This window comes from Molothrus aeneus, chromosome 1 (assembly GCF_037042795.1).
Source record: "Molothrus aeneus isolate 106 chromosome 1, BPBGC_Maene_1.0, whole genome shotgun sequence".
NCBI lineage: Eukaryota > Metazoa > Chordata > Aves > Passeriformes > Icteridae > Molothrus > Molothrus aeneus.
The window spans coordinates 80,933,116-80,958,350 of record NC_089646.1 but is presented as its reverse complement, the minus strand read 5'-3'; the positions used below and the strand labels follow the sequence as shown (position 1 = coordinate 80,958,350).

Below are 25,235 nucleotides of genomic sequence, written 5' to 3'. Positions count from 1 at the left end.
GAGTACAAGAGTTTTTAAAAGCATTTGATGAAAAGAGCACAAAAATCTTGCATTATTTTTACATAAGCAAAACTTATAGGCAGCTGTTCCTAAAAACATTCATGTTTCAGCTCTTCCTTTCTCATTAAATCAAACAACAGTTAGATAATAGAGCTGAAAACGATTATTGGTACCAATGTATTTATCACGTTTCCCAGCACATCAAGCTGTCAGACTAACAATTAGTTTCATTTCAAATTAAACCTGACAGGCAATCCCTTGGTGACAGAACACACACTAATTTAACTAAAACACATACCTCTTCTCTTTCAAAATACTGCTTCCATCAAGCACACAGCTTTCTTGATACTCCTCCTGCTAGGTGGGACTGCTCTTCCTGTTATTCCACAAATTCTTACAGCGAATACAGCAAACCTCTTAGTTACCCTTAGTTGGTAAACAAAACAGAGGTTTTCTCTGCCCCCTAAAGAAGCAGACATGAAATCCAGACTTAGGTGTCACCATCATACACTAGGGACCCTGCTGCTAAGGTACAGGAAACAAGACAACTGCTCCTGTATTACCCTGTTAAATAAGGATGGCAGCCCCTCTGAGGAACTGACATTCACTAAGCCAAATACCCTCTACACTTCATTGCTTTTCCTCAGACAGATTCTTCATCTATCCATGCCCTTATCCTTTTGCAGCTGAGGTCTACAAGGTGCCTCCAGGCCTGAGGAACAATAGCCAAAGTCACACAATGGGAACCCTTGATGTTTAGCTACCAGAAACCAAAGGACACTGAAGGACAGCTGTCTTCCCACATCAAATGAAAAGAAATACTCAAAGAAATGCCAGGAAAATCAGCCTTGAAGACTTGGTATTTTTAATTCAGTATCAGTCAGTGTTCCCTTTCCTTCACAGCCTCATCTTGCCTCAGGAAGAGGTGTCAGACATACAACAGCAAGCAAACTGTACCAGAATCTGCTTATAAGGAAATTTCTTTCTACTGTATCATATGGAGGCTGGTATTTTTTAACGCAAATGGTTTATACATAAATGAGACTACAAACATTGCTACTCTAAGTCTTTTTTTTTCAAACCTTCCACAGCTCTTGTTTGCAATAACACCAAATATCTACATCAAATGTGCTTCAGTTAGACAATCTTCTTTTGCTTGGACTTTTAAAAATACAGTCATAAGTCAACAGTCTGAAATTCCCTCCTCTCAAAATATTAAACAACATAGGCACTACCTGCAGACATGGAACCACCAAATGGTTTGGGTTGTAAGGGTTGTTAAGACATGATCTAGTCATGTTTAAACATGATTTTCTGCTATGGGCAGGGACATCTTTAAGGGTGCCTTGAGAAGTCTGCTCAAGGTCCCATCCAACCTGATTTTGAGTACTTCCAACAATGGAGCATCTACTACTTCCCTCTTCAAGCACGTGATGACCTTCACAGTAAAGAATCTCATCTTAGTATCTAATTTAAATCTAACTTCTTTCAGCTTAAACCACTGCCCCTTGTGGTAGTTGGTCCTATTAAAAAGTCTGTCCCCATCTCTCTTGTAAAATCCCTATAGAAGATGAAAAGCCACAAAGAGGTATCCTGGGAACGTGCTCTTCTCCAGGCTTAATAACCAAAACTCTCTCCGCCTATCGTTACAAGAGAGGTGCTCCAAACCTCTCACCATTTTTGTGGCCTACCTCTGGACCAGCTCCAACGGGTCCACATCCTTTTTATCTTGGGAGTCCCCAGAACTGGATATAATACTCCAGGTGGGTGCAGACCAAGGTACAACTTGCCTTCTGGGCTGCAAGTGCACATGTTCAGCCCCTCATCCACCAGAATCCCCACAAATTTTTCTCTGCAGGGCTGCTCTCAATCCATTGATCACACAGCCTGTGTGATGGCAATTGTCCCAGCCTAGGTGCAGGACTTTTGCACTTGGCCATGCTGCACTTCACCATGTTCACACTGGCTCCCCTCTCCAGCCTGTAAAGCCTGCCAATCAACCTCAACTCCATCCTGCTCACTCAAGCAGGGAGTGCCAAATTATCTGGCAAAGCAGATTCTTTTTTTTAAGAGACTTGGAGTATGTCAGATTTTCATAGCCTACTCACAACGCTCTTGCAGCATGTTTTCCTGAGGAAATTCAAGTTCAGCAGCTGTGTTTACTGCATGCCAGGTAATGAAGAACAAATATTAAGGACTTGCATTTAAAACCCAAAACTCCACAACTGATTAATGAACTTCAATAAGAACGAGCAGAGATCTCAACAGAGCAGTGGCACAGATGCAGAAGATTATTTCATAAATATTTTAAGGACCTCTGCACTGGATGCTGCTTCTCAGTGGGCACTGACAGAGAACATAGCACCACCTGCACCAGGGGCCAAAGATCCCATGTTTAAAGGCAGGTAAAAAAAAGAAGTTTTTAAAGCTGGTGCCGCCACACCTTTGCTTACCCTAGGAGTGCAACACCAACCTGACTGCCTTGCAGGGCTCCTCAATAATATCTTGTCTTATCTCAGCTGGCCTGAGTACAATGCAGCTTGCAGTCTTTTAAACGTGCCTTAGGCTCTGAAGAATTTTTCCATATATTACCCAGAGCAGGAAACAGATACCCATAGATAACAGCTCAAGTGGCCTCTAGGGCAACTACCCAATTGCCTGCAATTTCTCTTGGATGATCACAGACAGGTGGGAACACAGTCCAACAGTTTTCACAACCATTTTTTTTTCAAAGATTGCTTACAGAAATGAACACTTATGTGACTTCATTTTTTTACTATGACAAGATTATAAATTTTCTTGTAATTTCTAACTCATAATTGGGCTCATATAAAGCAAATCATTCACCTCTACAGAAAAGTGAGAGGATAACTAGTCAACTTTGTTGCCTCACAAATTTCTTTTCTCCTCAAGAAGGTATTTCAAATTGGAGTTAGAGGGATAGCCGTATACTCTGCAAACCCAAAACCACTACAAGCTTGTTCCTGGCTAAGCTGAAAAGCACAGAGGTCAAATGCTCTGTAGATAACCTCAGGCAACAGATTATTCCTCCTAGCTGGTGGAACTAGGGGAAGTAGGTTATTTCTCACTCTGGCTGCAGCCTAGACTTCCGTCATTTTATTTGTTAACCAGCACAAAACTGTGTTAGCCCATGGCCAGGGCTTGCAACAGCAGCAGAGCTCCCATTGCAGAGAAGATGCTTAACTGTTTTACTGTCTGACCTCACTGACAGCATGCTGTCCCCACCTCCACCCTTCTGTCTCTCCCTACCACCATGCCAGAGACAGGAATCTAGTCAAGATGCAAAGGTGCCACATGAATATTTCAGACAGTAACAAGACTGCCAGCAGCCTGAAAGTGTTTCAATCTGCAAGGCAAAGCAGGGACAACAGTGCAACTGAAGGGATTTTCATCTTCTGTTTCTATGCTGTTGTGGTATTTGATCATAAAACAACCCTCCCTATCCATAACTCCTGGATTAAGACTGGGGGAGATTAGCAAAACCAAAGTAATGCAGGTTCTTGCTTATCATGAACCTTATAGGAAAGGGCTCCAAACCAGTCGGTCCAAGAGTGGAAGTGAACAGGAAGAACATGTCCTTCTTGAGCTCAGACTGATCTTCCAGCTTCAAGTTGGGTTTACACTGGGTGCTTGTGACCTTTTTCCCAAAACACAGTACCACCCACAGCCCAGGCACCTATGCCACTCACCAGCCTAGCTGACAGCCCTTCAGTTAAGTGCCCTACCAGTGGAGAAGAATTCCAGAATGGCATCAAACTCTGCAAAAAATTTTGGATTACAAAGGCCCCTGAAAAATTAATAGAAAATGGTTGGTTGTAGGATGCTATATACAAGGATCCAAGAAGACTTGTATCATGCTTTCAGAAGACTCCTCTTGCCTCAGGAAATGCTGCTGTTGCTCCAGTTTAAAGAGATTTACTTTTGAACACTGCTGAAGAAGTTTCTCTAGTCCCAGCTACTGCATGGGCACTAGATGTCAGTTCTGATCATTTCTGGCTTGCCTGAAATTACCAGCTGATGAGTGCCACAGACAAGCACCACAGAAGTCAACATTTATGCTGCCAATAGCACTCCTACCAAATGCGAACTCTTCCAGGACATTGTATCCAAAAGAACATCTCCTACAAATGAAATATTTCAAGATGCCTAACAGCAGATGGACCGCAGACTTGCATCCAAAATGAAAACCACCAGGGCTGCAGGGGCAGGTGAGTGAAGAGAAGTTTATTACTAAATATGAAAAGTCATGAACACCAAGTACTACACACTGAATTAAAACAACTCTATTCTGCACAAAGATTTTCCAGGCTTCTTTCCATAAAGCAGTATTTCATATCTTCCAATGGTTTACTTTAGGTAAGTGAAAGTAAAAGATGTATGCACAGAATCAAATTAAACTTTTACATCAAAACCATCCATATCTTGATATTCATCCAAAGATTGATTGAACTTAATAGAATTTATTTGCAGAGACTCTGCTAGTTAGACTAACATGTGGTACTTAAATTTTTCATCTCTATTTACCAGCAGAATTTACTGATGCACTTTTGGAGTTCCTCACCATTGGTGTGGCATTTAACTAAGCAAAACAGCTATTTACCATTAGCACACTTGAAGATTCACTGTTTACTTCCAAGGTCACTGACAACAATCAACCCTGTACTGCTGCAGAGATCAAGTAATATGCCCACCATTCCCATAAACACAGCTTTTGTTTATTCATTCAAATCCTAATGCATGACTGTTTGCCCAGAAGCTTGGCTCAGCACTGCCTTCTCTACTGAAAGGTGGGACACACTATGGAATGTCATGGCTGTAAACACTCACTGAAATTATGGCAGACTAAACATCAACTGTGAAGATTCAGTAACTCCAGTGTTTGCAAACATCACTAGAAAGGCTGTGAAAACCCAAGGGGATGTCTGATGGAAATTTTGCTGCTAGGTTCTTTGCACAGACACTTTGTCCCATTTGATGATATTTTCGCCACATTTGTAGTAACATAATTAAGTTCAAATAAAAACAAATCAATGCCACTTATCTCACAGAAGCTATTTATTTGCCAAGGTTTCTCTCAAGTATGTACATAAAGATAGCTTGGAAAAGGAAATACTAAAAACAAGCAAATAAAGATTTCCTTTTTTTCAGCAATATGAATGCTATTTTAGATTCAGCAGATGAATCTATTACTTAATAGCTTTGTTTGCATATTTTTGCATGCTATCTAACAAGTGTAGTAGTATTAGGAAATCTTAGCTGAGGATTTTCTAGCAAGAGAATGAGTGTTTAAGGTAAAGTTACTGTAAAATACCCCAAAATAGAGTTTATATTTGTTGGCTAAATATTTAATAGGATGGGTATTAAAATCTGAATCAATGATCAAGTGAAAAAAAACAACTCAGTCTATTTGGTATGCACAGAATTCCAAAAAATGCAAACAAGGCTCCTCAGTAGATAAACTGAGTTATCATGGGATATGGCAAAAGACACTCTCGAGAATCACAAACTGAAAATAGAGAAGAGGAATAAATCAAATATCATAATGATGGAGGTTAACAGTGGGATCCTGCAAGAAACTTGAAAACAGGTCTAAACAGATGACAATATATGCTAATGTTAGTGAATTATTCAAGACAAAAAAAGCCTGAATGTAAACAGTTACAAGAGATCTCAGAGGAATGACAGAACAATAAAGGGAAAGAAGAAAGATGGCACCATGATAAATGCAGAAAACACACACTGAGAGAAACAATCCTAACTGAACCTACGTGATGATAGCCTCTACCACAGTTATTAAACTCAGTAACAAATGCTGGAATCACTGGGAAAAGATTTTTGAAATCAGCAGTTTAATACCTAAAAGGCAGCTAAAAAGACAACTGTAACACAAGAACAATTAAGAGAAGGAAAAGAAGCAGAAAAATAGAACTATGTCAGTGCGTATGTCTGGGGCAGGCTTTTACCCTCCACACTGCAATTCTAGTTATGACCCCAAAAACCCAAACAAAATGATAAAAGAGAACTCAAGAAAAATATACAATAAAGAGGAGAATGTAAATTATTCAGTATTTCTTAGTATGTAATACTTGAGGGACACAGGAAAAAGTTACCAGGCATGCAAAAAGAAAAACTTTTTGCAGCAGACACTACTTGGAGTGTGATGCTGCCTTTTCAGGAAGGGGATCATCAAGGTGAAAAATGGTTGAAAGAGGGATAGAGAAACAGGAACAGGTCAAATGGCAGTAATTTGATCAGCAAGTTCCTCAGGAGTAATTTGGATTGCTAGATGCTGGGGGAGTTTATTGGGCTCATTGTACACAAATTCTCCATGTACACTGCCCCAAAGGACCATCTGCTGGGGAGTGCTGCACAGGCAGATATTTGTGCTGGCCCTGCAGAAACATCCATATTCTTTAAAACAGAAGAGAAAGATAGAGACTATAACAAGGTTATTACTCCCTCTTTCCTTCACTGTATTGCTACTTATTTATTGTTTTAGAAGACATGGGAACAGGCAGGGAGAAGTATGAAACATCCAGTTTCTTAAAAAACCATTATGTAATAAACCTACAAAAACTTTTAAAAAGGTACAAAGGAAGACAAAATCTGGTGCATTAACTCTGAGCAGTTATGTTCCCTTTTCTCCTCCCATGGCAGAGGACAACAATGTGCATTAATTTGGCAAGTTTCTCTTCCCAGTAAAAGGTATTAAAACCTGAGGGGAATTATCAAAGCAAAAAAAACACCCAAAAATCTTCTAGCCTACTGGGTATGCAGAGATTTCCAAAAACACCAGTAAGACCTCTCACTAAACTGAGTTAGCATGGGATAAAGCAGAGAGAAATGGCAATAGTCAAATACAGAAATGACACATAAATGGCCTTAAAACATATTACTATTACCATCTAGTTCTGTTAGAACTACACAGCTCCTAAACAGCAGATTTATTTATTTCTCAGTCTGACACAGAAAACTTTTATAAAACAGCCAAGTCCTGATCATCAGACCAGCTAATCTGTTAGCTCTGCATAGGAGGATGAAAGGTATACAGGTCTCTCAACATTAAAACTCTTCTCAGGAGTTAAAAAAAAAAGGTGATTTAGGAAAATACAACAGGATGAGAATAACTGGTGATCACTAACTAATAAAGAAATCACTTAAAGAGTCAGACACAACACAAAATAAGAATCTGAACTAGGAAATAAGGTGTTATAAAGAGAGATCTTCCGAAGAAATGCAGAAGGAATAAATAATTCATTATCAGCAGGAATTCAAATTTTCTCTAATAGCAATTGTTCATAAGATATGAAGGAAAAATGTAGTATTAAACTTCGAAGCCATATAGAGGTAATCCAAACCATCCCAATACAGGGAAGGAACCAAACCAACCAGTGTTATCAGCCAGAAAGCCTATGCTTGGAGAAAACAGCAGAACACAAAGCTCCACTCCACAGAAGCTTTTTTTTTGTTCTGGACTTTTTTCCCTATTGTAAACTGGAAGAAGAATAAAATCTTTCAAACACACCAGCAGAAACAGAATTGTGTAATCTCTGAAAACAGGAAATTAATTCTATAGCAGTTTTCAAAGCAAAAAATAAGAAGGCTAAATTTCATTTAGTCACAAGCCTTCTAAATAGCCTTATGTGGAAGAATTTGTGGTAATGCTATTAGTGTCACTGTTGATATAAAACAGCATACACATGGCTAAATACACTTTTCCTCTAGAATCACTGGGTAGCATGATACCAGAAATAAAGGAAGAATCACAGAAGTGAAAAATACTCAGTTCAACTTACTAGAATTTCATTCCACCACCATCCATACAAAAGCAACATTTTAACAAACAAGCCAAATGGGGCTGTCCCTTAACTGATTGATTAATTCCTTAGTGCTCCACAAAGTCAAAAACAATTTTGCATTACAAGCAAAAAAAATTGCTTATTAGCAACAATAACATGTTGCACATGAGCACATATGTTAATAAATTGTACGAAAAAATAAAATATTTAAACACAAATAAAAATCTAGCAATTTTTAACTAGCAACCACTAAACAGTAAACACAGTTTACGACTGCATGTTCTAAACACTCATATGAGGTTGCAGTCTCAGGAAAGTGACCATCAGCACTGGAATGCAGTCAAGCTTACTAGCAACATCCAAGGTGTACGAGGATGGACACAGTGAGTAATGAGGTTTTGGTTACTGAATTATTTTGCACATTTTTGGTAGTTCAAATACTCTGAGACACTTAAGCTGTTCTAGCAAAAAATCCAGCCTAGCTCTTCCACTGTAACACCCAGAGCTCTGCACTGATTTATTTATTTAAAGTAAAAAAGAAGGCTTTAGAATAGGGTTTGGAAAGCAATGGGCAAACACTCAGCACTCAAAAGTACCTGGATCTCAAGGACTGATTCAGTACTGCAGTGTGAGGTGCTAGATGAAGCCAGACGTAACTGAGAGCTAGCCTAGCCTAGTATTTAATTATAACGCTAACAAGCTGGGGAAAAAAAAGAAGAAAATAGTTAAATTTCAAGATTATTAGGGAAAAGAACTAACCACTTTGGTTGTACCCAGCAGCAACAAAGCCAGCTGCCCTTTGAATACAGTACCAGCTCCAGGCACTACATATATTCTAAGAAATAAGTCCCAGAGAAACTGAAATTTTCCAGAACTAAGATTTGTGTGAATGTTGCTAAAGTATTTTTACTAACTGCCATCTATTTAACATGATGTCTTTGACCAAGATGTGGTGATTAAAATGTTACAGTAATATCAGAAGGCAGCAAGCCTACTGCAGTGAACACTCCCCCAACAAACAAGGATGAGCTGCCACAGCAGACTAAATAAAGCTCTAATGATGACATGTAATAAATGCTTTCAGCGTTGTTCTTATCTATCTCCCATGTATCTCTTGCTTCTTGTACCAGTGTTCTGGGAGCAGCTGGGAGTGAAATAAATTCCCTCCTGTTTGGAACAGTGACAGTTAAGAAATGATAATTCAAAGTTTATTTTAATATTAAACTACTTCAAAGTTTGGTGCCTGATGCAGCTGAGGCAGAAGAAACTGAAAGGAGAGAAAGGTGCTACTGGAAAAAGATCCCCCTCCTTGGCACACAGTGACAATCACACGCACCTCCTACTCATTTTCAGCTTTTGCTGACTTCACTTCAAACATAGGGTTGTGATGCTAAATAAATGAGTAGCATCTGGTCCTCTGCAAGCTTTTGCTAGGAGAAATTAATACCTTTAGCTTTAGAAATACTCTTAGTGCTTTTGAACACTTAAATAATAGCGATTTGGGCTCAGTTAGTATAGTGAAATGGATTTGACTGTACTTCTGGGTTTGAAAATTTTTGTGCTTTATAATGCCTGTGCTTATAGACAGACTGGCATAGTCACCTTCATCCCATGCATTCCAATACTTCAGAAGGATATCAAGAGAAAAGAACTAGGAAAAATACCACACAAGCTATTAGTTCAAGATCATTGACTTTTCTGTACTGACATGGAATGCTGTGCTAACTAAGCTGTGCCACAGTAAAGACAGTGCTTCCCATCCATTTTCCTCTCATATATGACTAAGCTGTTCTCACCTTTCTCATCACACAGAATACAAATTAAAGACTTTCATTCTGTTAAAATCTTTTTTTCTTACACCAGCTTGGCTGACAATTCAACTCAGCTTTCCAGCTAATTTCATAAGACAGCATATGTTTTTTCAGGACAGAACCTGGCTCTCACTGAGCTGGATGGCGTTATCTTCTATTCACTTTGAGGGGGAGAAATATCAGATCTTTTTTAGTTCTTTCACACAGGCACACAGTACTTCAGGAATGTGAAAAGAACTATCCATATAATGTCATAACTGGCACTTACACTGATGGATTTATCAACTTACTGCTTCAATCATCAAGAAATACTGGAAGCATAAAACAGTCTTTCAGAAGGCTCTCATCCTCCGGTATGAGAATGCTTCATTCATAATCTTGCTTAGCTTTTTCTCCATTTCCTACATTCACAGATATTTTCAGTTCTTAAATGGAGATATTCACAGCCTATTTTCTTGCTTTACAGTAGCTCTGCATTTAAAAATCAGTATTACACATTCTATTCACTGTACATACACTTAAATCTGTTACTGCATAGGCATTTGATAGAGTTGAACAGAGGTCATAGCAATTACTTTGCTACTTCTCAAAGTAACTGGTCATCTGCAGAAGGTATTGTCCTGAAATATCACATGAACACAGCTAACATTGTTTTCAGGTTTTATAACTAATCAAATTATGTATGTATAAACTTTAGCAGACTTGAGCATCTGCTAATCATAAAAACCCTAGGCAAAAGATTGAGACACAAAGATGAATAATAAAGTAGAAAAATGCATTGAAGGCAATGCCACTTATGTAAAGGAGAATGGTGTAACACTATTAAGAAGCTATTCCCTTAACTGTGAAGTAAATTTAAGTCCAAAATAATAAAGATAAGAATGGGGAAGGGATTAAAAAAAACCCCAAGCACTAACCACTGAATCTTTTTTGGAAATAAAGATATTTTGGAAGCTATTTCCCTAACTCTGCTACATTGCTTAATAATGCTTATTATTATGCTTAATAATATTACAAAATTATAGTTGCAATTCTTTGACAGCATTTTTCCAGCAGAAGCTTCTTTTAACCCTTGGAATATTTAGCCAAGTAAAGAGAAAGTCACACAAAGCTCTAATATGACCATGGGGTAACACCCAGCATTTGCTGCAATTCCCAGAAACCACAAGCACAGTATTCACAGCCAGGTTGCTTTTCCATTGCATTTCCACCAGACATTTCATTTTCAAGGCCAGTTGTCTCCAAAGCTCTGTATCTGAGTAACAAGAGTTCAAAAGCCAAAGACAGGAATAAAACCCCTGAGTCATACCCATTATATCCATACGTTTAATCAAATTTCATTTTTTATGTAGTCAAATGTAAAATGACAATACAATCTATGAACATAAGCTCTTTTGTGCAACCATATCCACTCATGGAGGTAACACAATCAGGCCACAAAGATGGGAAAAAAAGAGATGGTTAGAAATATGGTGGAAGAAATTTGAATTCTGTCCAAGAAGAGGATAACGGATGCTTTAACAGAGTACTAGATCACTCCTCCAAGGCTGCCTCCACTGACACAGTAGCCCAAGGGACCTTTGAAGCAAAAGGGGACTCAGTCAGTCCTCTACCCACCAAAGTTGCACATTTGCTCTCTAGAAACTTATGCAGAAGGTGTAGCAGTCTGTCTGTCCTGACCTGTCTCTTTTAACCTTAAATATTCACCACTGAGTCAATGCCTGCTTACATTTCCATAACTTTGGTTTTACAGATACATGAACATAGGTAACGAGGTCTTTTTCAGCTTTATGTCGGTGAACTTCATGGGAGGAACACTGATGGGTTATTCACTCCGAGGATTTATGGAAGTTCATTGCTACCTGTTCACATTTATATGGGTTTGGTTTCCATGTTTACCAAGCTGCAAAGTTTTGGGGGGTGTTTTGTTTGTTTACACATATAATTCTCAATATTGCCCTCTGTCAAACACCTGTTGACTCTACAACAAACTACATCAGAACCACCTGGACTGGGATATCTTCATACATGATGGAAACTACCTCCTAAAGGATGTGCATACAAGTGAACTGAACACTACACATCATTTCCCAGGTCTCAGCTGTCCTGAAGAGCAGTTATTCCCAAGCTAAAGGGTCAGAACTTTGACTCTACACTTTCTACCCCAGCTAAAACAACCAGAAGAATAAAATACAAAGAACAGAAACAGTTCCAAACACTTCCATATTCAGAATGTAAACAGACATACAAACCTTCTCTAATGGCTTAATTATATAGCCAATTTATATTTTTTAAATTCTGTCAGAAGTTTGGTCAACATGGGTCATGACAAGGCAAAAACCAAGAATATTTTAATGACAGGAGAATCTTCAGTGGCAAATAAAAAAACAGAAATAATGCCTGAGACTTATTTCTTGTCAGTTGCAGCAGAGCAAAGTGAGGAAAAGGAAAAACAAATTCACTCTTGAATGAAAGTACATACCCACACCCAAGTTTTTGAGATTTTCAGTGCACTTCCAAAAGAAAAAAACAGTTTTAGCTCAACTTGCATATTCAGACTTAACAAGTAACACTGAAGGATAACAGGGGCCTTTGACAACTCCTCTCTCACCATGTAACTAAGTTTTGAGAGTACTCTTTGACATACAGACACCCATATGCTTCATTAGCATAATTTTGCTTTTGAATCAACATTCTAAATTACTCTCTTGGCTTTCTTCCTTTCACCTGATGGATGAAAGGCAAATATCCACATCGTAAAAGTCAGGCTTAATGTTGGGTTCACAATCTCCAGGTAGGCTTAAGACACAAAACACATACAATTTAAACATATATAGAGAAACTACACTACTGCATTTATCTTGAGTAATTAAATCATGGTAATTACCCACTTTGTTTCAGAAATATAACAAAAGAGAAGGCAAGAGTCTTTAAGACATAAAAGCCTTTGCAGTTTACCCTGTTTGTTAAAAACAAGCCAGATACTTTAAATAATTTTTTTAATCCAGATCCTGATAGATAATTACAGTTTCTTTTTCTTGAGATCCCAGAGTGACAGTTAATGAATCTCTTGTGCAAAACTGAACATGCAACTCTCAATTCAAATTATCTGTCTTACAGGAGTATTTATTATGTCTAGAGTCAGCTGCTGGCACAGGAATGCACGTGATACTGCAAATCTCAGTAAAACAGGCATTAACAGGCTTTTAATAAAGCCTAGGACTGTGAGTAGCCTATTTATTCCAAATAATTTCTATGATAACATACAGTCCTGAAAAATGATGGTTTTGATTCATAACCATACTTCTATTTATATGGTTCACCCTCCTCTAGCATCACAAAAATGCTTCCAGCAGCAATCACTATGACTGTCAATCAATAAAAACTGCAACTGTATCCAAAAAACCAAACCAACATAAGTGTTAAGAAATTATATAACCCTGAGAAAAATCAGTAATTCATCAGTACAGAAGTTCAGCCAGCCAGCATCCTAGCTCTAAACAAGTTGATCAAAATCACTCATCTTGAAAAGAATATGGGCCAAGAATCCTACCACACAGCACAATTTAAGATGGACACCCTGACCATGGGGGTTCCACTGGCTTTGATGCCACACATACCTTTAGTTCACCTAAATCAAACTGTGCAACTTTCTTCCATCGAGCCTTCTCCACCATATAATCATATCCAGACATTCCTTTTTTAAGTAAAACTATATTTATACTAGAGACATGAAATTATTTCTGCTACAACTCAAGGCTGAGACCTGCCCTGCAGGAAAAGTTTAAATTTGTGCAAAACGGTCTTTATCACATATTGTTTTAAGGGATTGCAAATCACCCCCCTGACAAGTCTCCCTACAATTTCACGTAATGGGAGGTTGCCATAACAATTTTATTTTGGGAAACAGAATTGAGTAAAATACTTTGTAGAGTAAATTACAGTAACTGGACTTCAAGTAGCTAAACAACTGAGAAAAAGAAACAAAGGCCTACCTGGTGAATGTTAAAGTCACCTTTATCACAGCACAGTTAGCTATGTCAGGGGTGTTTACCTATGTCAGCTTCGTTTACATTAAGACTAGAAACACCGATCCAATTCTTTTCCTGCAAGCTGCAAAAACAACGCCAGCTGTCTCCAAAGCCACAAATAGTTCTATGAACTGAAGCCTTCTTGCTCAGCAACGGCTCAGATCTGTGCCATTATGGGGAGGCCATGTGCTCTCAGAGTTCCCAGAGAACTCTGGGAAAGACTGAATTCTTCTGCTTCCATTTACTGCCAATTCCACTAATCTGTCTTCAGATATGTTTACAATGAGGTTAAAATAATGACTCATCCTAGCCTCCCTCTTCACACACAAATTACTCTTCTCTATTTTCTTATTTTCTCGCCCCATTGTCAGCTGCCCATATCAGCTGACAGAGATTTCCTGAAGGGCCCATATCAGCTGACAGAGATTTCCTGAAGGGCCCATATCAGCTGACAGAGATTTCCTGAAGGGCTGTTTGCTTCTTTTGACTTCAGATGCAATGGGAGTAGAGATTGCATCATATCAACAATACCGCCTTAAAATGGCAAAGACTAAAACCACGGCTAGTACAAAGTTAAAAACACGGATGTTTCCACACCTGCCTAACAAAGGGACATAAAATACCAGCTAACTAAGCCACAAAGGTACATATATATATTGGTGCTGGAGAGCAATGCTCACTTCACCCCTCCTGACAAATCCATTTCCTGATAAACCACCCCTCACACACATCAGAAATCCAAGGGTTTTCAAACAGCACCATGAATCATCTGGAGCAGACACAAACTCTGGGGGACTGCACCTTCCAGCACAAAAGCAGCCAATGTATTGCAAACCTAATTTAATTTTGACTAGCTTATTCTGTCTATGGCTAAATACCTTCTTGCTCACATAGCTTGTACTGCCACCAGAGCTGTGCAAGTATTCCCAAAGGAGCCTACAACAGACACATTAAACCCTTTCCCTTATATACACAAAAAGCCCTCAGTTCTACCAGGAAAACAACTTCTCTTGACTTGTAAACAAACTTATAATTCATATTAATTCCCACCTAACTTACATCCTCCTGCTGCTTTCTTTCTCAAGAGGATTAGATCAAAGAAATAAAATAGTTCAACTCAATACTTTCAGTCTGATACATAGACTCAGAATAACTATATGTACAAGTCCCTAATACAAACCGATAATGTATCCTCCAAATGAAAACCAAAGCAAAGGGCACACTCAAAGAGCACGTTTTGACTATCCGGAGGTGGACGAAAGAATGGATTTTGATGTACCACAGCTAGTTAATAAGATAGCTCTAGAAGTCTTTAAACTTTCTCCTCTGTCTAAAAAGCATAACCTTTGCTCACAGTATTAAAATACAGTTTGCTTTTGTTAGCATCTACAGATCAAGAGTTCAGCTCTCTCCCAATCATTCCAACCTAGCTGTCTAGGCTTTGTTTCACACTGGGGATTGGTCTCAGGTCACCTCACCTAGACTCCCTGAGGTGATGCTAAACTGACACACACATTTCAAGGAGACACCTAACCCATGCCAGCTGGGATTGGTCCTTCAGTCCAGATGACCAAACTAATTTATCTCTAAAACACACACAGTGTGAACATGAAGTCCTCAGCACCCACTGCTTACCTCTATTGATGTGCTTCTACTGTGTCACAGCACCTGCTACAGCAGACACAGCCACAAAAATCGAGGTTAAATTTTAACTTTTCCCTGCACCATTAAGTGAAACAGGGAAAACATAATCTTGTTTGAAGAAGGGAATAAAGCAGGTGCTGTGTTGTAAGAGAGGCTTAGATCTGTGAACAGGCACAAGAAGTCTTGTCATTTGGATCCTAATGAGGCTCCTTGCCATGAGGCTGGCGTGCCAGTGAAAGATAAGCAGGTACATATCACTGTGCTGGGTCTGGCTGAGGTGGTAAATTCTCCCCACAGCAGCCCTCCCAGTGCTGTGCTTGGTACTGGTAGCCAGGAACACCACATAACATAAAACGCACCAGTTTTCGCTACTGCTGACCAGCACTTCCACAGAACCTAAGCTGCTTGTCCAACATTATCCTCTCACCCTCAGGCAGTGGGTAGACAAGATCTTGGGGGGGACACAGCCAGGACAACTGACCCCAACTGACCAAGGGAATATTCCAGACCACCTGCTCAGCAACACAAACTAGGAGAAAGGAGGAGGAGGCAGGGAGAATTCATTACTATGACATTTGCCTTCCAGAGCAATCCCTAACACATACTGAAGCCCTACTTCCCTGGACATGATGGACATCATCTGCTGATGGGACATAGTGGATACATATTTTATTTTCCTTTGCTCCCATGCATGGCCTTTGCTTTTCCTTTATTAAACTGCTCTTATCTTGACAGATGGGTTTTTTCATCTTACTTTCTCCCTCCTCATCCTGCTGAGTAGGGGAATAATAGGGCAGCTTGGTGGACACTGGCTGCCCAGTCAAGGTCAACACATCTCAAATAAGAGGATGTATCCCCACACGAAGTTTAAATTGACCCCAAGATAATTTTTTTTACTTTAGACAAAACTTGACTGCAATACAGACACTTTCAACTGATGTGTCACAGTGCAGAATTACAAGATGACCAATTTGGCTGATGAAGAAAGAATTTGTGAAGAAATTCACAAATTTTAATTCTCCTGACTGGTATTTGGATTTATTAATTAAAATTACTTTTCCCTTCTCAAAAAGGTGTTTCCTATTCAAGTAAATAAACACATTTGGGTTTATTTCTAGACATTTTCACAATGTTTATTTATTAGCATTATTTTACGTGTAAAATAAATATCATCTAAGTCAGTCTACTTACCAAAACACAGGAATGGTTCTCTAGTTTGTGTTTTGAGCAAATAGCAAGGACAAACCCATGACCTAAGTTAGTAGATAAACATTTCAGGTAAATATAGTCTTGGCTGGAAAGAAAAACAGTTAGCTGAGGAAAGCAGCACAAAACCAGGTGGCTTTTGTAAGAACAGAAAAACAGCGACAGTCCATCGAACCTCCCTGCTTTCATTTCTAAACAGCAGTAATCCCACAAATCTAGTTAAAACTGCTAAGTAACTGCAGTCTTAGTACCCTCTACCACCAAAACAGATAGATTCCCATCTAAAAATAAAAGCAGATAATATTAGTACCACATATTTTTACTTGTCTATTCAAAAGCACCATAGTGTGAAAGACCTCACAGACAAAGGATTAGGGGCCAAAGGGTAAAAGGAAACACCCAGCACAGAGAAAGACCACTTCATATACGGACTGCCAGCCTGATACCTGTGTCCAAGCATGCCTAGCCTCTATGCTTCTGCACAGTCTGAAGTGAAACATCTTAGGAAAGCTGAGGTTTTACTTCTATTGTACTTTTTTCTCCAGCCTTGTCTTACATGACAGAATCATTTAAAGAAGGCTCAGCAATATCAAAATTCCCAAATTTCCCAATTGTCTTGAAGGAGTGTCCAACTTGCGACTGCTTTATGGTACAAAAACAACTGCACCTTTGGTCTGCTAGTCACAAGGAAAACAAACTGGTGATAAGGTTCAAGGTCATGGAAATTCACTGTACCACATGCACCAAATCAAAGTGCTCACCTGCTGGTTTCCCAGTCTTGGTCATCCTTATCTTTTTCTTCTTTGGCATCTGAATTGTGTGGGTGTTTCTGCACAATCCGCATCCCACCGGCTTTCACTGGAATGAAAATTAAATAGATAACAACAAACCTCAGTCAAATCAATGTTAAGTGAAGAATGTAAGGAATTCCTTACACTCTGCTTCCCTCCTGATACTTTTCATAGTAATTTAACAGCAACCACAGTTCCAAAAAGAGGCACAAAGGGTTAAAAAGTGGCAGGCCTAAAGAACAGCTCCTTCAGGACCACATCTGCCATTCTCTTTCACATGATGCCATCTTTCCTTATCCTCAGAAGCTGCAGCTCATTTTACCGCCTGCTTCCAATGACAATTCAGAAAACTCAATTGTTTTAATTCCTCCTTCACCCCATACCAACATGCAGCAGTCAGAAGAAACTGATGCAATGACTTGCATAACACTACACAAAAGGCCACAAACCAAAGAAACTGACTTGTCATTTCATGTTAAAAACTACAGCTATAATAATGGTATTTATACAAAGAAGTACTTCACAAACAGTGTAATAAAAAGCAAAATTTAGGAGAACTGTTAACTTGCATTTAGAACAGAGCTTTTTGGTTTGCAAAACATATGAGTATTTACAACATTTTCAATCCTTGCATCATTTAAGTTTTAGAAATGATGCAAACATGAAAGCAGCCCTTAGAAACACAAAACAAGAAGTGAAAGCAGATCCACTTATGTGCATCACTTATCCACTCCAAAGTGCAATCTAAAACAGGAAGCAAGCCAGGCTTAGCACTGCAGCTACCAAGCAGAGCAACAGACAGGCTGTTCTTGATCTGCTTTCTGGTTCAATAGTATACTTTTCTTTTTCTTCAACAATTGCTACACATGCTTACAGGACAGCACAGGATAAGATGATGCATCTCATTACCTTAATTGGATAGGTTACACTTACCATCAGCAACCACATCAGAAAACCACTATAGTGGCCAGAAGTCAATAAAACCACTTAGAGACACGCTGGTTTTGTGTTTCACAGTGCCTGACACAGTGTCTGTGGTGAGCCTCGGCAGAGGTGTCACAGCCGGAGCGAGCAGGATGCCAGAGCAGCACTCGGAGAAGCTGAAGCTGGCAGGGACAGGGCGGCCGTGGTTCTTGTGTCCTGCCACAGAGGGAGCAGGGCACGCCACAGCTGTTCAGTGCTATCCCAGAAACCTAGACACAGGTTTAGTTCCCAATTCTTAACGAGGACAGCAATGGAAAGGCCACTGCTGTGCATAAATTTTACAGCCTGGGTGAAGGAAAGCAGGAAAGAGAAAGTGACCTGCACCAGGAGAAAGTGAAAGCTTTGGCCCTGTCTTTTAAAAACAGATTTTACGTTCTGAGTGATATTTGAATGATAAACTTCTAATTCAATAAAGGTCATTAACTAAAGACAGGCAATCAACAGACAAACTCAAAGAAATATCTTTTAAAACCTATAAAAACTGTGTCCTCTTATCATGCACTAAAAAACCCCAAACCCAAATCATTTGTGTTCCCTCTTCAGTGTAAAACTTTAATTGGTAAGAAATGTTTCACATGGGACAAGGAAAGAAAGACTACATTTCTTTGTAGAAATCTACATTTCTTTGTTGCCTGAAGTGAAGCAAAAATTAAAATTCCAATTAATTTGTCTTGATTCAAGCTCCTTAGAAATTTAAGTTTGTTTGCAAAAGCAAACACTGAGTTTTGTCAAGTGCAGACTTCTTTTAACATCTCAGTTAATCACAGTACTGCTATGCTTTATTTACATTTATTTATAAATTATTGATTTATTTTAATTAATTTCAAAATTTAACATCATTGCACAGTCAGGACCTTTTACTTATTTGTTTCAAATGACTTTTCATGGAAGATGCTGTCTCCACAGCAACATCTGCCAGGGTTACAAACAACAGTTCTGAACAATACACACACTTCCATGTCCTTCAACATCTAACAGAAAAGTAGAGAAAATGATACCTGAAGATTTGGTGCTAATTTAGATCTAAAATGTTTCTCCTCTCACATTGTATATCATCAGGCCACCAGCCACCCCTTTTCTCTTTATCTGTCACTGGAAAAAATACACAGCTAACACTTTCAGATTTGCCTGTATTAAAAAGCAGGGATTAAAAAGCAAATAACCAGACAACTAAAAAGGTGTAAGAGTGACTAATGCAGCAACTTAGAATTTTAAATGTGATTTTTTTGGAACTAATATCATCAGGCATAGTATATACAGCTTAGAGTACTTTGGTGCATAATTGAATTATATTTAGCAATCCAAGGTTACTGTGCAGAAGGAACCAGCAAACAGCTGCAGTAATCATGTGTATTTGTGAGACCAGAAGTGAAATAATTAGATAGCATTCTGTACATATCTGCCACCCATGACATAGCTTGCTCATACCCAACCCAGTTTTAGGAGATTTAACTTAAGATGATAAATACTCTTGCAGCATAACTCACCTTCCTTTTCAAAAGTTATCAGCTAAGCTACATTACCTCAGGGTGTGACAAGAGAAGAACTGATTACATCCATGAAGCTAATGAAAAACCCACTCAACACTTGGAGATTTTTCTCAGGAATTATGAAGAATCAGCTACTTCCTACTTGCCTAGCATTTACTACCTAATTCGACAGATGCTTACCATGGTGATTTTGTCACTTAAAAATTATCCTTAAAAGAGCTCAGATTTCCTTATCCTGCAAACAAAGGATTTAAATAACTGATAAACCACCTTCCAGAACACTGTCAGACAGCAGTGTCCAGAAGTGGATGGTGTCAACGACCCTGTGTTGGGATTAGGAAGAAAACAGCTCCTGTGCTGAAGGGCAAGTGCAGAGCTCAGGTGCTAAGGCAGGAGAGGACAGGAAATGGCTCCCTGGAGTGGTGACAGCCAAGGACCCTCAGCCTTTACTAAAGAGTGAAATAAAGAAGGGATCATTTGCCAGCACACTCAGAAGAGCAACAAGTCTATCTGCTTAACTACTGAATACAAGTTTTGGATTTTAATTATCATATGTCATGTTTTCCCCCCCCCTCCCTCCTCGAGAGGCAAACAGGACTACCTTGTCAGTCCTGTGAATGCCAGCCTGTGTTCCTCATAAGGGTATGACTACTCCTGCTGGAAATGTATTAAATAACTGTGTTAATCAATTACCACTCAAGCTGATCTGCAGTCAGGAAGCAGTCTACTTTTTCCTCCCTGCCCCCACGGCTGGACTGCTCTCTGTTTCTGAGACTCAATTCTGAAATAAACCCCACTGAGTTGGAGCAAGTACTGAGTGCCTAGAGAAGCACCAGAGGTCAGGGACAGGGCTGGCCCCGACTGGCTCAGGGTGCAGACCCGAGGCAGTCCTTCCCAGGGAAACCTTCCAGCTCAGCCCCAATCACCCACCAGTCACAGCAACCGGAGAACTTTTACAAATCCAGAGTACACCAGGAATCGTAGCAGCTTTCCTTTTCCTTGAGCGTGTATTCAATAGTAACATAAAAATTTATTTCTTATGTAGTGTGTAGTAACAGATTCCATTACAATGATAGGATGTATGAAAAGGGAAACACAAAATACACCGTTGTACATGATTTTAAGGGAGCATACATTGGTGTTCAACAAAGTAAGAAGAGGAGTTATTATATGCCTTCATTTCACAGAAATCTCAGCTCAGAGCTATTTTTTTTAATGTACAAAAAAGCACATAACTATTTTCAAAAATCTATCATAAACCTTCATAAATACACTATTAACACAATCATCTTCCTTTATCCCTCCACAGTATGTACCAGATGAACAGCTAAAGCATAATTACACAGATCTCTTCAGAGGAACTTTACAAACCTACTCAGCAATGTATTATGGGCACACTTGATCTCAATGACAGGGGGATATTTAATAAAGATTAAGTTAGGACCCTCTTAAATTTCAGAGGGGAGGTCAAAGTCACTTCCTGCACTGAGGTCTTGAGGTTTCTTTCCATTTCATTACCTTCTGTCTTTTCAAGAGCCTTTTCTTTTCCCCCTATGTGAAAGATCAATGCAGAGGAATGCAGTGCAGTCAGTAAGCAAGGGCCAATGGAGCACTTGAAAAACAACAGATTTGTCAATTTTGCTTTTAATTTGATGACCCAAATCCTTCTAAACTTACATGTCCAACATACTCAGTAGGGTAAGACACATTTGTAATTACAGGCAGTGCTCTTTATAGAACTGCATGCAGCAAAACCTGGGCTTTTAAGCCATTTATCAAAAGAGATTCCCTATTCACACCTTTTCTTTGAAAGAAATTTGCCTTGTTATTTATGAATAAAATTCCACCTGTAATAATTTTTAAAAAGAATTTCTTTCATTTTATCAAAACTTGTTTTCAGAGCGATCTATTGCATTATTCTAATATTCAGGGATCTAAACAAGCTTGAGATAGAGGATTAAAACATATCTTCAACCACTAGAGTAAATATATACTCTTGCTAGTCATAACACTTCTTGTGGGTTTTCCAGGTGGTAAAAGACCAAAGGCCAAACAGTTTAGAAAAATCTGCTTCCCAAAGCAACCTGAAGATATGGTAAAGCTTTTTTTTTTTTTGCCTCAAAGACAGGCTGTGATTACCCTTCTTCCAAAGATAAATTTTGTGTGCATGTTCACAAAAAACCCAAAACAGGTATGCCTTAAATGGCGCATAGGTGAAGGTGTTCTTCAATTCATATGTGGGCCCATGTTTTAAAAAGTAAAAAGCTCAAACTGAAATATTCTGACAGCAAAGGAAACCTGTACTGTACTCCAGTTGAAATTTTACACTGTACATTGCTAGTTTCTCACGTGGCCTAGAGAGGCTCACTTCAGGTCTTTAAAAATTTTCGCCAGTTTCAAAAGACAGGTTTTGAAGCAAAACACTCAAACATGGAACAACATCAGAAAATATCATTACAAAGCATATTTGTTTCCTCAATGTTGTAGCTGGAAGACAGAGCTAAACCAATGTAAGATCTTAATGATCCCTCCACTCTGAAGCTGATGTGTACCTCAATACAAGCCAGCTCGAGGAGCTAGGGCAACAAAAGCTGTCAGCGCTGGAAAATGATGCTTTGGTTTGCCCCCTGAAGCAGCTCAGCAAGAAGCCAGGTAAGAGCTAATGCCATGACAAGGGAGGCTGCAGGACTGGAATGACTGCTTAGCCAAGCGACTGACTTACCTGCACTGCTGAACCGTATATGCCATGCAAAAAGCAAAGCCACTATTTCTCACTTCTATTTAGAGGAATTTCAGGTCCTCGTCATAAAGAGCATAGAATTCAATTAAGGTTCAACAGCTGTTTACAAATTTAGCTTTAAATCTCACCAAGTGATTTGAATATAGAACTAGCAACCTTGGGATTTTTTACTGAAACACTTAAAAAGCTCACCAACTACTCCGCAGGGAAATATTAGACGACATATGTAAAACTGCTGATGCAGGGATCAAAGTTCTCCTTTCTAAGAAAACTGTAAGAAGTAAAACTAACAGTACTTGAAGGAACCCAACTTTGATACTGCGAGGAATTGAACCCCACCTGTGCATAGAGAGGAGCTACCGTCTATGGACCCTGGCAGATATTTCCCACTGGAGGTGACACACAGCTCCCACCATGACCGTCCACTCGCACACAGCAGCAGGACGGAACGCGATGGAGCTCCTTTGCTGGGCACTTCTCAAGCAGCTTTACCTGTTTCCTATCCTGCCAGGCTCCAGAATCGCAGCCAGAAGCACGCAGGATGCTCTGACACTCACACCGTGATGCCCACAGGCAAAATGGATGCACAGAGCACTCCTGGTCTGCAGTGTCTGTTCACAATCAGCGTACACTCTGCTGGAACAGCCCCGCAAGCTGCGTGGGGCCGAGACCGCTCCGCTCCCCTTCCCACCACACCACCAGCCCCAGGCGGAGTTCCGGAGGCCTCCGCCGCCTTTCGAGGGCAGGATGCCGCAGAAGGCAACGCTGCCTGCCTGCCGGGTGGGAGCCTAGAGATGCCAAGCTACACACACCCGATGAGGGTTTGGCCACAAGCGGAGCTCTCCTCGGGGCGAGGCAGGGCAGGGAGCGTCGCCCGTCACCGGGAGAGGCTGCCGGAGGGCAGAGAGCGCCGCGGGCGCCCAGGGCTCAGGCGGGGATCCCAGCGCACCTCCCGCGGCCGGAGCGCAGTGGAGAGCGAGGAAACCCACCGGGGCTGGCATCCTCGGGGGCTCGAACCTACCGGGGCTCACATCCCCGGCAGCGGCGGGACCCGCCCGAGGCCGCCCTCGCCCTCCTCAGCCCCGGCGCGCACAGGAGGGGACCTGGCGGGGAACCGGCGCCTGGCCCCGCCGGCCCGCGGCCGCCCCGACCCCCCCGTCCCGTGCCCCGGCGTGGCAAGAGAAAGAGCGGAGAGACGGGAACCGGCGGCCGTACCAGCAGGAGGGTGTCCGGCCCGCGTCTCTGCTTTCTCTTTGGGAGGCGAAGACATTTTTACTGTGGCAGCGGCCCCGCTCCCGCACCGGGTATCCGCACACCGACACGGCCCGGCGAACACGGCCCACGCCCGCCCTGTCAACGTGGCCGCCGGGGGGGCGGTGCCGCGCCGGGCGCCGGGCCCTGCCCCGGCCGGGCGGGCGGGGACGTGGCGCCCGCAACAGGCGGCGTCTGCCGTGCCGTGCCGTGCCGTGCCGCGAGGGCAGCGCAGGCAGCTCCTGCGGCCTGATCCGCCCTGCTGGTTTTATGTGCTAAGGGAAAACGGCGCGGGCCGTTAACGACGTGGTTTTGCATCGTCTGCACTTCAAATAATTCTTGTAATTAGTGACTAATTGGCAGTGCGCGCCTTGCGCTTGGTTGTGTTCTGCCAAACCGCGTGTGTGTGAAGCGGCATAAAGAGCTGTGCAGTTTTTGGCTGAGGCAGAGTTAATTTTCTTCGAGATAGCCGGTATGGGCCATATTTTGGAATTGTGCTGGAGACCCTGTTAATAACTCAGGGCAGTAAGTGCCCACCTTGCCTTTGGTTCAGACCTCATTGCCTCGCTGTTTGAAATTACAGACCTGATTCACAGTTTTAAGAAAATTTTCAAACACTTGAGTTAGCTTTTCCAAGTCATGTGGAAAGGCAGAGAGCATAATATCTGAATGAATTATATTAACAGCAAGGTGCGAACCGTGCAGGCCATTCTGGTTTTCTTCTGTAGTTTGAATAAGAAAGCAAGTACCCCAAAAGATGACAGTTTGATGTTTGACAGTTGACCCTCCCTGCCTCCAAAGTGGTACAGAAATATTTAATCACACATTTGTTATAGGGAAATTAATCTAATAATATTTTATTTATTTGTAATAATATTTTATTTATTTATTATATCTTGTAACAACTATATTATCATTAAAACAATACATGTGATGTGTAAATACACATTTTGGGGTTTTTTTTTGTAATAGTCCAAAATCTATTCACGTCATGGCATCCTTAACATCTTGAATGAACAAATGTAAAAATACTGTAACTAAGTTCTTACATTTTGCTGGTGGGTTATTTCAATTTTTTACACATGCAGCATGTTAGAGTCTGAGATTGTATTTTCAGCTCTGTCACCTTCCGTGTAGCCTAACACAAATTACTCCAATTCCCTTTCTAGTCTCTGTCAAAGTCTATCCAGATTATAATTTTTTTTCTAGAGTAGTATTATGAGATTTTAATGGTTTTTTGTCTACTGTCCTCTGAATTTGAATTCATTTTCACTTTTTCTTAGTTTTCCCAGGTTTACTTGCCTTGGATTTCCCTGTGCTGATTACCGAAGTTGATAGAAATTTTTGCCATTGCAGGTTTAATCTAAGCCAGCTGTTATAGAAATGACATTAAAGAAAATGTGCTATATTAAATTAAAACACCTGCAAGTTAATGATTTTTCTCTAAGAAACAATTTAATTTAATAA

The 25,235-nt window shown here is 40.3% G+C and overlaps 1 protein-coding gene across 1 annotated transcript in view; it reads right to left on the bottom strand.

Moving 5' to 3' along the window:
• The window catches only part of DAP (death associated protein), a 51,448-nt gene extending 27,575 nt beyond the window's left edge, over positions 1-23,873 (bottom strand). Inside the window, exons 1-2 of the mRNA XM_066545665.1 lie at positions 23,733-23,873; positions 17,274-17,370 (exon numbers count right to left, since the gene is read on the bottom strand). Of these exons, the coding sequence (XP_066401762.1) occupies positions 17,274-17,370; positions 23,733-23,787 (152 nt within the window). The 5' untranslated portion in view covers positions 23,788-23,873. The remainder of the gene's footprint in view (positions 1-17,273; positions 17,371-23,732) is intronic.
• Between the last annotated feature and the right edge of the window lie 1,362 nt (positions 23,874-25,235).